Here is a 12,274-nt window from a genome sequence, read left to right as displayed (position 1 = left end):
TACAATGTGGAGGAATTGTGGAAACATTTGTAAACATAATTTTGTGACATTGCAAATAAAGTTATTGAGAAAATAAGTAAGCAAATCGCAAGCAGCGAGACACGTTCCAGGTTGAGTAAGAAAAGACAGCGATGGACTGTAACATTATAAAGGAAGGAGGGGAAACTGCATACACACGTGACCTCGTGCGACATATGGGAATAGCTTGGAACGATTTCTGTCCACCCCTACCAGTGCGATAGCAGTGGTCTGTTCCCGGGTGTGGGCAGCGCTTCCGGCCTCGCCGTTCTAGTCAGTCAGTTTGACCGGTGCGTGCTGTGCGCTGAGTCGGCCGTAACATACGCACTTTACATCGTGTGGCCCGAATATTGCCAACATGGCTGAGCCTGAGGAGAGGAGCCTGGATGACTTCTTCGCCAAAAGAGACAAGAAGAAGAAAAAAGATAAGGGAGGCCCAGGCAGCGCGGCCGGCGTCAAGGGGGCGGCGAGGCCACCGGACGGGGCTCAGTCTTCCTTAACCTCACTGGGCGGTGTAAGCAAGATAGTCAAGAAAGAGAAGTCTAGTAAGAGTGATCCGCAGGACCCACAACAAGAGAAGGTATATGCCCCCAAAAGCCCCCCACTGGCTACATGTGTGTGTGTGTGTATATATATATATATATATATATATATATATATATATATTACACACATAATTGTTGTACGTACACGTGGGTGCACGGGTTAGAGACACGTGTAGACAGGCAATTGGATGATGAGCATTACATGTTCTTTCTACCTAGCTATATGATCGCCATGTTTAATATCCTGATGCCACCATGTTTTATCATTTACATGTTAAATTATTTCTTAGCTTGCAGTATGCTTGTCCAGAGGGGGGAAACTATAGTTGTAGGGGGAATGACTGAGCCAGTTCTGGAAGGGATATCATTTCTAGTAAAATTCATATTTGTGATTATTTTTTTGGTATTTCAACTTGTCAACTTCTACCACTAATTCTGGTTGCGTTAGTGTGCTTCCAAAATGGTATACTTGACTTTCCTTTTAGTCCCTTTAAAGTTTACCATGTGTTGCTAAAATGCCCTATTTAATCAAACGATTACTGTTTTTATGCATGTCTTTTGCCATCTCTGTTCACATTTAACCTGGTATTCCAGATTACCAGCTATGGTTTTCTGTATATTATTACTCATATGTTTCTGTTTGTCCATATTCTGCTGTTGTAACAAACATCCTACAGTCATTCCTCATTCTCCCATTCTCTATTCACCATAAACTGCTTCTAGTACCAGCTTCAGGATTCCCATATAATGCCTCAGTTGCTTGTTAAAAACACTGTGCCCTTCCTCCTCTCATGAGATTAACATTGGTGTCCTTATGCAGCTGCTTCATATCAATAGTGTCTGTACCTTCTTGAAGCCACTACATCCAAGGTGATCAGTCTGAGTCCTACAATGTATAACAGTTCTCATGACTCAAAATGGTGGAGATACTTTCATTTGTACCTAAAGAGTAGCATTGGGACACTGAACATGACTATGTAATGGCAGCTTCATTAACATGTGTTTCACAGTCCTGCATCTCTGATTCAGCTGTTTGACTTGCCTATACCTTTCCCAACAATGTCCATCCTTCACTTTTCCTTGTCCACTTGTTTAAAATGTCTACTGATATGTGATTAGATAGGTGTCTTTTATTAAATGTATTTTAACTTATTATAGAGATTAAAGGTAATACCCAGCCCTTTTTTTAGGTTACAGGGCAGCCCTTGAAGTCGATCAGGTTGCCTACTTTAGTCACACACCTTGCTTTTTCAAGAGTGGTCTACACATTTATTTTTCAAGGATCGTTTGCTCCTCTGCGGTTATGGCCAGTTCAGTTGTTTGTGTCTGCCTTCATACTTTGATTGCGTTATACTGCAAACTTAAAGTAAGCACTGCATTCTAATTTAGAGGTGACCAAGGGTGTAGTGCTGGCAATAATAAACTAGCTGCTTTCTCACAACTCGAGCACTTGTGTGAAAGGGAAATGGCTTTTCAAATTGACATCAGTGTTGGTAAACACTATTGTAACAGCTTGTGAGCACAACATTTGGGACATACTTAAAGGAATGACAGCTTCAGTCTGCTAAAAGGAATGCCAATGGACTACTAGGATAGCAAATTTAAATTTTATGTATATTTTAAAAAATCTTATATTTAATTATATTTCCACACACTTATTGCTAAGGTACTTGGTCATGTTTTACATGTGGAATGAGGGACAATTACTATGGAATGACAGCTGTTTTATACGCCATGTCCTAGCAGAATTATCAGTAAAAACTTGCATTTCTCCCATAAAAACACCCCTATTTCTCAGATCCCCTACTCACACACTAATCCCTTTGCATATGTGCTCCCCCACACCCGTACCCCACTACATTGCTACAATTTGCATAGGTACATCCGAGTCATGTAAAGTCCCTAATAAAAAACATTTCTTGGGTGAGTCAGTGTTATTATATTACACTTGGGTAAGGGTTCTTATCTAAAGTAAGCACTACATGAGTTAATCCTGTTCACGAAAACATGGCTTTTACAGTTAATATCATACAGAGTCATAGGTCTCGCACTTTAAATATGACTTAGTAAATCGATTGACTTGCTTTGCAGAAATGCATTGTGTTGGCTGATCCAGACATTGGAGCATAGATTACGTTTAATCTGTTTTGGATCTGTGCTGTTACATGTAGTAAATGTCTTCTGTGATCCTTAAATCATAGCATGCTTTTAGCATTGTATTGAGTATAACTGCTTGAATTTAACGTTTTTCTTCATTTTTTTAGGTTGATGATGAGTGGAAAGAATTTGAGCAAAAAGAAGTTGATTACAGTGGCCTTAGGATTCATTCTTTGCAAATAAGGTAATGCATTCTAATTATTTGGAGAAAGTTAAGTGATCCATTCAAACTTTTTCTCCCTGTGCTGTCTCCTCCCTACCATGCCCTTGGTCCCATGCTGTTAGGCAACATGCAGGGGCTGCTGTAGTTTTAAATTCTCTAGACTCAGCTACTTGGTGAGCCTGCATAGGTGACAGGTATGTTTTGTGGAGCAGAAGTGTTAGGTGATGAGGTAAAGGAGACAGGTTAAGGATGAAGACTGTAGAGAGCTCTTCCTTAGTAACGGGAGAATGGATGGGAACGTGGAAGGAAGGATAGGCGTGGAGTGCAGTAGCTAATGAGAAGAGGTTTCTTGAAGAATCTTGTAAATATTTTTCTTTGAGGTAGATGGCAAAGTCAATAGCTGTAATGGAAGGAGAAGGAGGGTGGTGTGTAGGGTAGAGAAAAGAGTGCAAGGTGTCGACCAGGTTTGGTTGGCAGACTAGTTGGTCTTTACATATGAACTGAGAAAGCTACAAATCTATGCAGCACCAAAAAGTAGTAATTAAATGCTATCTGTCACTAATTGACCATATGTTACCTAAAGTGTGCAACTTTAAAGTTACATTGGCAATTGGGCAACTCCCACAAGAATAATTGCCTTTAAACTATGCCTTGCTGAAGTGGTTTAAAACAAGCAAATGGTAGTTACAGGACCAGCAATCCAGTAAGAACTAGTCAAATTTTCAAAGTTACTTTCACAAAAGCTTCGTTTGAGAGCTTGTTAACTGTTGTGCATTTGCAGGAAATGCAAAGCTGTGAAGTAACCAGAAGTACAATAGTAGTCATTTTGAAATGAATGTTCTATAGCTCATTTTGCAGTATGTTACAGATTAGCCACAACATTAAAACCAGTGACCAGAGAAATACCATTGATTTTTCTCCTTAAAATGGCACCTGTCATGGAGTGGGGGATATATTAGTCTGCAAGTGAACAGTCAATTCCTGAAGTTGATGTGTTGGATGCAGGAAAAATGAGCAAGTGATGGCTAGATAACTGGGTCAGAGCGGTTCCAAAATGTCAGGTCTTGTGGGATGTTCCCGGTATGCAGTAGTTAGTACCTACCAAATGTGGTTCAAGGAAGGATAACCAGTAACTTGGCGACAGGGTCATGGGCACCCAAGGCTCATTGATGCAGTGAGGAACAAAGGCTAGCCTGTCTGGTCCAATCCTACAGAAGAGCTACTGTAGTACAAATTGCTGAAAAAGTTAATGCTGACCATAATAGAAAGGTGTCAGAACACAGTGCATAACAGCTTGCTGAATATGGGACTTCATAGCGGCAGACTGGTCAGAGTGCCTATGCTGACCCCTGGCCATCTCAGAGAGTCTATAATGGTCACGTGAGCACCAGAACATTGAGCAATGGAAGAAGGTGGCCTGGTCTGATGAATCACGTTTTCTTTTATATCATGTGGACAGTTAGGTGCCTGTGCATTGTTTACTTGGGGAAGAGATGACACCAGGATGCACTGCGGGAAGAAGGCATGCATGCCGGTGGAGGCAGTGTGATGTTCTGCTTGGAACCTGGCATTCATGTGCATGTTACTTTGATATTCTCCCATGGATTGTAAGCTTGCGAGCAGGGCCTTCTCACCTCTGTCTGTTTTACCCAGTTTGTTTATTAGTTTATTATGTTTGTCCCCAATTGTAAAGCGCTACGGAATATGTTGGTGCTATATAAATAAATGATGATGATGATGATATGTACCACCTACCTAAATATTGTTGCAAATAAAGTACAACCTTTCATGGCAAGTTTTTGATGGCAGTGACCTCTTTCAGCAGGATAATGCGGCCTGCCACACTGCAATAAATTGTTCAGGAATGTTTAAAAGAGCATGAGAGTTCAAGGTGTTGGCTTGGCCTCCAAATTCCCCAGATTTCAATCCAATTGCGCATCTGTGGGATGTGCTGGAAAAGCAAGTCATTGCCATGGAGGCTCCACCTTCGCAACTTAGCAGACTTATGGTCTGCTGCCAATGTATTAGTGCCAGATACCAAAGGAGACCTTCAAAGATCTTGTGAAGACAATGCCTCGATGGGTCAGAGCTGTTTTGCGGTGTGAAGGTGTCCTACACAATATTAGGCTGGTGGTTTTAATATTGTGGCTGATTGTTTTATGTGGCCAATCTCTGTGCATGTGACCAACTTTAGCCTGGAAGAAAAAAAAAACATTTTCATGCTAGTTATCCAATGAGTAGGAAGGTATGTTGGGAATTGCGGTGTTTAACCCCTGTCCTATTCAAATCCAATGCACAATTACAATGGAATGACTGCCCACCAGAACACTGGCTGTAGTTTTTGTCACAATTACCACAGCATTAGTCCTGCTTTCTACAGTTGCAGTGTTCTCCCCAGCACCTATTTCCTGGGTACGCCACTCGGCTCTTGGAGCCCAACAGAATCCTATTATAGTAGAATAAACTGTTGTTTCTAATATTAGAACGAGCACTACAGCCAGCGGTGTGTGTTAGACCACTGACCACCAGTCTGACCAGTCCTGGCAGGTGTGGGTAATAACCTCCAAAAAAAATTCAGTATTATTGCAGTTTTACAACTGCCCTCGGCTACTTAATACAGCCCAGTTGGCGAACTTTCCTGAGGAGAACACGGAGTTGGAAGGAGAAAAGCTGGCATATGTTCTTGAAATCATTACAGTTGACTGATTGAAATCAGCAGGGAGACACAGGTGAGCTTTGACAGTCTCCATCCTTACACCCACTGCTCACATGATTGATGTCCAGCCTACTCTAGCAGACATGTCCAAACCTTGCTCATACGGTTTCACTGTAGTACTGAGACTATTGTTTGGTGATGCCAGAAAGAACAAAGTAGCCCTTTATAGGTAGAATGATGGAGAGTAACTGACCAATTAGTTATCTTGTAAATCACATTATATGGCATTTACGAAATACAATTTTACTAAGTGATACCAGTAAATAAGCACAAAATGTTGCATGCTAGGTTTCACATACATTTAATGCACATTTTTTTTCCTCATTGCAACCATTTTTGGGATTCTGAAGGCTTCAGTCTGGTCTTGGCTGTTTTTTGTTTTTAGGGTTCTCAATAGATGCACAATAAGACCAAGCAATTTAGAACTGAATTCTACCAAAAAAGGTGACCTGTTCAGAGAACATTACATTCATTCTCATGTGTTTGTGCACCTGCTTTTATACTTCCTATACCTTGATAGCTGTGCTGTTTTGTGAAATATAGCTTTAATTACAAGCTTAAACTTTGACTCTTTTGCCAATGGTGTATTTAAACTGGTAAGTTGCTCCCTAGATTTCATACTGTAGGCAGTTTATCACTGAAGCCATTAACAGAATAGGAACAGAAATTATGGGATCATGTGGGAATTAGCTCTTCATTATGTAACCTAAACAAAATCGTGTAAGTGTCATGTATTGACTGTTTTGTGGTAAATTCTGCATCTCATTGGCTGCACCTATTCAAGTCTACTCTTCTGTATATAGACACAATTGCTTCCACTTAGAAATAGGGATATGCTGTAAAGAAAAAATATTTTGTTTTTAAATATATAATGTGAATCTAATAGTTCTGCAATACAGGATTTTATGGTATGACAAATGTTATTTAGCGCCTGTCAGTAGTTCTAGCTATAAAGTGCTGGGAACATTAGCTGAATATGAGATCCGTCAAAAAGAACAATAGTACATTATTGTTTAAACAAATGTTTTTTTGTTTGTTTTTTAAATCCTGTTTGCCGTTAATTATCCATAAGAAGATAGATGGAAGACATTGACAATCCACACCCTTCCTTTACATTTGTAACAAACACACACAGATGAACTATATTTTACAAATGTTGCAAATATGTAAATATCTCACTTGATCTATTCAGTTTTTCTGAAAATACACAATTAAGAGATATTACATTGCTTCTTTGGCATATACCTAATTTACAGTTTACATTAACACACTTGAAATGCATAGTTGCAAATCTGAGACTGGCAGCATAATTTTATGCACAATGATTGTTTTTTTTTATAAATTTGTATTTGAAGACATGCATGCAGGTAAACCACATTTACATACTCAGCCCAAAGGCTCACTTTACAAGTAAACATCTTTTAAGGCAAATGTTCACTTCAACACTTCATTATTTGGCATGCACAACTTGTAAAAAGATAACTAAACTTTAGATTCTGTGAATATGATCTTAGTGTAATATGCTTTATTTAACTTTGCAGCAATGAAAAGGAAGATGATGAAAGTGAGAAAAAGGAAGATCAAGGTGCAGACTGGGAAGATGCTGGAGGCTATGGCACAGACAAGTCAGTGGGGCCTTGGAATAAGACTGCTCCTGCTCAAGCCCCTGTAAACATTGGTAAGGAATTGAGACATGAGTAAACTTGTATTACAAACCATCTAACCCAGCTGTTCCCAAACTGTGCACTGTGGCTCCCTGGGTTCCGCGGCGATTACACATGGGTGCCAGGGCCGGAGTTAAGCAATTGTGAAGGGGCGCAGGGTGGTGGAGATACATTTTTTTTTTTTTACGGCATTTTCTTCCTTTACCAATAACGATTACCTCTTTTATCTTCTACTTATATATGTACATCATGATATAAGTATTTATATCCTGACCTGAATTCTTATTACGTTATTTTGACCCAACTACTTTTAAAAAAAAAAATGGACCACCCCATAATAATTTTGACCTTGGAATAAAATTATGGAGACCCAAGAGTGCCTTGAACTGAGCGTTTGGGAACCACTGATCTAACCACATCCTTCCTCTACAGTGTTATATTTTAGTTTAGCTTTAAATTGTGTACTGTTAATTTACACCGCATCCTGAAATCTAATCATTCTTTAAAAGTGTAGTTTGTGTCTTGGCTTAAAAGCATTTGTAAGCAACACTTCAGTGTATGCACTACCATTCTCTCTCCACAAATATCTTGCAACATGTCTTTATATAGTTAGTCTGTGATATTTGCCACTAGTTTGAAGTTTCTTTTCTCTCAGTTGCAGAAGCTCCAGAGCCTGTACAGTCCACTGGTGTATATAGACCTCCTGCTGCCAGAGCATCTGCTCCAACACGGAAACCCCAGGGTCCCCCAGAAATCTTTAGTGATGCCCAGTTCCCATCACTACAAGCCACAGCCAAGCATACAGAGTCCCGCAGGCAAGTACACTCAAACTCTCTGCAGTTCATTCTTTAGTTGCTGCTTGTTTGAAAGCACTGGCAACTTCAAACAGTGGCTTTTGTTTGATGCTGCAATAAAAATTCTAAGTTCTTGGTGGGCACATGTGGGTGTAAGCCTGTCATCTCCCATTACAATATGTATTAGATTCATTTGCAACTGACCCTATTTTGGCACTTTTTGGTTTGGTTACATTCCAACATCAATATCAGTAATATGTTTGTGTGGTACCCATGCACTTTGTTTTTGCAGTGACATGGGGTATAGGCAAACTAATTGTACTTTCTGAAAAGTCAGTCTGCCGAAAATGGCTCAAATTTTATATTTAATTGAAAAGCAAATTTGCTAGTTTGTACCGTCTCGAATGAAATGCAACACAATTTGTAGGCCAATAAAGGCATAACATTTTGAAAACTGGGTAACCTGCTTAAAATGAGTGTACCCTTTGAGTCTATTGTCAAGATGTGGGCATTATAGCGCTCCCTCTCTGGACTTCTTAACACTTTCTGTAGTGTATGGTATTGCCTGGTGATCACTAGTATATAACTGCTAAGGGGACACCTTATTTGAAAGAGGGGACTCCCCTCTTTCAAACGAGGGTGCCCCTGAGTCTCTAGTTTTCAGGGTGGGTAAGATCTGTGCATTACAAAACTCCTCCCCCATCCTGGGCTCAATATTTTCTGTATTGTAGGGTGTTATTTGGTGATCACCAAACAACAAATACTATGGATCCATAACATTTGATGGAGGGGACTCCTCTCTTTGGAATAAGCGTGCCACTGATTTTTATTTATTTTTAAAGCTAGGGTGTGGGAGGTCTGTTCTCTTTTCCTCCATCACTGAACTTCTAATTATTTTTGCAGTGTGTAGGGTCTTATTGTCTGATCACCAGATAACAAATATTAAGGGGGCACCTCATTTTAAAGACTATTATCCCCTCTTTCAAAGAAGGATGCACCTGAATTTTTGGTGCCACGGTGAAGAAGCTGGAGCTTTCCCTGGCTTCATTACTTTTCTATAGGCAGAAGGGTGAAGAGGCAGAGCTTAATGATGTAATTGTGGTGTCATTAAACCATGCACACTCATCAGACACCAACAGGAAATTAGCTATGTGAGGGACAGGCAAGTATAATTTAACTTCTTTGATCCCTCTGTTTGCTAAGGGTGTGTCTACTCGTCCTTGGCACTGAAGAAGTTAAAAAGTTGTACCTGTCAATAGGACTCATTGATTAATTTAGTATTTTAGCTTCAAAATTTTCACTTGACCACAGTAAAGAGTCAATAATTAACTCTGCTTCAACTTGGATAACGAAAGCAAGTGTCTGGTTGCAATAGTATAGTGCATGTGTTCCTAAATGCAGTGTTAACAGATGAGCCTAGTGCTGCATTTTCTATAGACAATGAAGGAAGTGCTTGATCAAAATTAGCGCAGTACGCGCTTTCTCGTTTCATTTGGTTTCCACTAAATGAAAACCTTGACAGCATTTTTTTTTTCTCAAAGCAGGGATAAAGAAATGGAGAAGACTTTTGAGATGGTAAAACATAAAAACCGTGCAAGAGAAGAAGCTGCAAAGAATCAGGCCCTCCGACTTCAGTTAGACAACCAGTATGCCGTTCTAGGTGAACAATAAAGCAGCAAAAACATTTAATAAAAATCTTTGATAACTTGCCCGCTAAAGTAAACAAACTACAGCTATTGGACTTGAGATCATCTGAACTGTTTGATCTTCTGTGCCGCGCACTGGATGATGCAAATAACCGGATCCTAAAAATTCACCTTCTCATACTTGCTACATTTTCCCCCTGCTTCTATGTCCTTGAATATGGGAACATGTGTCTGAGGCACTGAAAATTGAACAAGAATTCCCATTGTTGTAAACATTACATGTTTTAAGAGGAGAATGGAAAAGCAGCTTTCAGTGGTTATTAAAATCTTTTTATGCTGAGCCTTCACCAAGGTTGACTACCTCAGTTTTGCTATGCTCATAGCGGACACCACATGGATTGCCATCTCTTACAAAAAAAACAGATTGTATGTGTGACAGGGAGCGGAGGGGTTACTAGTGTTCCCCTTTGGTTTTCATACACCTATTGAAAAAAGTCATTGCTTCACATTTTAAATATGTTGTCTGCTTTCAGTGTCAGTTATTTAAGTGACCTTAAAGGGATTTAGTGTAGACCCTTTTATGGCTTCTCTATAGTTTTTCTTTAGATGGGTAATTGATAAATGGGTCTTCATAGAATCTAGTGCAAAGCTGTAGTTTGTTACCTGTTTAGAGGGTAAAAGAAACCTAGAAACAACGAAATCCATAACAATCAAGCTACCAAATACAATGGAAACTAACCTGGTTTCTATTACATTGTAAACAATTTACATATTCAGGCCCTTCGTTCTCTAGTTTGTGTGCACTGATTTTTCATTTTTTACTCTGATAAGCACAGAAATGTCTGTCTACATCTTACATTTTTCTTTTGCAGAGCACTGCCACATATACATGTACAGCAGAAATTGTAACTGATGCAGACTGCTGACTTGTCTGCACTACATAGTGACTATAAGGGATTTGCAGGTTGCCACTTACATTCTGCAGAATTTTGAAATTGTAGCTAAAATATAAAGTGAGCCAACAGAAGTATGTTGCAGCACAAATATAGGTTCCAAAGGTTTGACAGCAGTTAATACTTGAAATTATATGTGGATATGTGAATTGGATGAGGGGCAACTGTTTGGTTTCTTGGTGCATCTTTTAAAAGCCTTTAGAATAGTTACTGTTCAGTGTTGCAGGAAGACGTGTGTAGAAATGTCTCTCCATAGAACAAAGGTCACTTAGTGAGGCAAGATCTGGAAACCTCTACTTGTATATCTGTTAATGTTACAAATGGTTCTTGGATATGGATTTTGAAATTTAAGGTGTAGTATTCCATTAAAAAGTTATTAGTGATCCTCTAGATTTGTGTTTCCAGCATATTGCATTTGTTGGCATGCTCCCTGAAATGTCACCCTTTTTCTCAAACCGAGTAACACAAAACAGTTCTGAAATATCTGTTCTGCAGGTGCTGACTGAATGCTAATCTGTCACTTACTCTGGTACACAATAATATATTGAGTTTGTTTTAAATACAAGCAGATTGTCTGCACGCTGTGGGTGCAATAATGAACCATTTCATTAGCGAAGAGAACAAGATCCCTTTGGAAGGTTTAAAATTTTGCTGTATGACTTGGTCACTGTTGACCATCATTAATGTTCTGTATTGTACCAGGCATTCACACAAGGGCAAATAAAACAAAATTATCAAATTATTTTACTTTCCTTATTCTAAACTGATAGTTTAAGTGCCCTAAAGTGAAATATTGGCTATTAATTATTAACCACCCCCTTTCACCTCTTGACTGCTTTGTTTCTGGAGGATTAAGTTTATTTCAACTGTGCTTAAGGAGTATAAGGAGGGGATTTAACAGTATGTTGAGCTGTCGCCAGTCAGTGTTTGCCTATAAACAACCAGGTCTTTAGTGCAGGTAATTTATAAAAAAAAAAAAAATTGAAACGTTATTTATGTGGAATGTGAACGTATCGCATACTAAGACTTAGTATGCTTTTTTTTAAAAAAAAAAAAAACAAACATCCAATTCTGGTTCCATTTTAAAGAAATTGTTACAAAACCTCATTCTCTTTAGGTTTTTATCATGCTGTGTGATAGGTAATTGGACTGTCCGTAAAGTGTCTCAGTCATGGACTGGACAAAAAAATGACCTTAATTAAAACTGAAATCTCTACATGAATGTCTGATGTCTCACTTAAATAAAACAATGTGTACAATGTTATATAACATGATTGGTTAATATCACAGATTTGTAATCCAGTTAATTATAATTTCTCACCTTGTATTGCAGTGTTCACTTCACTAAAATAATCAATGTAAACATGCACTGTCTCTTACCCCTTGTTTGAAATTAATTGGGACCAGCCTGTTCTACCAAATATATCCTGACCTTAATGTTTGGCTTCAAAGTGGATTTAAGGAGAGTGATCATTAGAATTTACAGTGGACATTAGCAGTAACTCGGGAGCATACATCTTTTAATGTCCATTTTTATATAACCTATTTTTGAGATGGGATCTCCAAATAAACTTCTAAATGCTATTCCCATAAGGTGTTTTTCAGTCTGTCATCTAGT

The 12,274-nt window shown here is 38.9% G+C and overlaps 1 protein-coding gene across 2 annotated transcripts; it reads left to right on the top strand.

Moving 5' to 3' along the window:
* The first annotated feature begins 253 nt into the window (after window positions 1–253).
* CDV3 (CDV3 homolog) lies at window positions 254–11,874 on the top strand. 2 transcript variants are annotated; one of them, XM_075212448.1, is made up of 5 exons: window positions 254–598; window positions 2,828–2,904; window positions 7,141–7,277; window positions 7,919–8,078; window positions 9,599–11,874. In XM_075212448.1, the coding sequence occupies exons 1-5, from the start codon at window positions 377–379 to the stop codon at window positions 9,726–9,728; spliced, it is 726 nt and encodes a 241-aa protein (XP_075068549.1). In that variant the 5' UTR covers window positions 254–376; the 3' UTR covers window positions 9,729–11,874. The 2 variants fall into 2 exon arrangements, with proteins under 2 accessions (XP_075068549.1, XP_075068550.1); XM_075212449.1 differs by having other exon boundaries at window positions 255–598; window positions 9,602–11,874.
* Window positions 11,875–12,274: the final 400 nt, after the last annotated feature.

This window comes from Mixophyes fleayi, chromosome 5 (genome assembly GCF_038048845.1).
Source record: "Mixophyes fleayi isolate aMixFle1 chromosome 5, aMixFle1.hap1, whole genome shotgun sequence".
NCBI classification, from domain to species: domain Eukaryota; kingdom Metazoa; phylum Chordata; class Amphibia; order Anura; family Limnodynastidae; genus Mixophyes; species Mixophyes fleayi.
This window is presented reverse-complemented; position numbering and strand designations above follow the sequence as displayed.

What these genes read in the sequence shown, in the direction of transcription:
- CDV3 (XM_075212448.1), top strand. Translation starts at nt 377, where the DNA reads ATGGCTGAGCCTGAGGAGAGGAGCCTGGATGACTTCTTCGCCAAAAGA. An exon ending in ATTCATTCTTTGCAAATAAG is followed by an intron (nt 2,905 to 7,140) that starts GTAATGCATTCT and finishes TTAACTTTGCAG; the next exon opens with CAATGAAAAGGAAGATGATG. An exon ending in AAGCATACAGAGTCCCGCAG is followed by an intron (nt 8,079 to 9,598) that starts GCAAGTACACTC and finishes TTTTTCTCAAAG; the next exon opens with CAGGGATAAAGAAATGGAGA.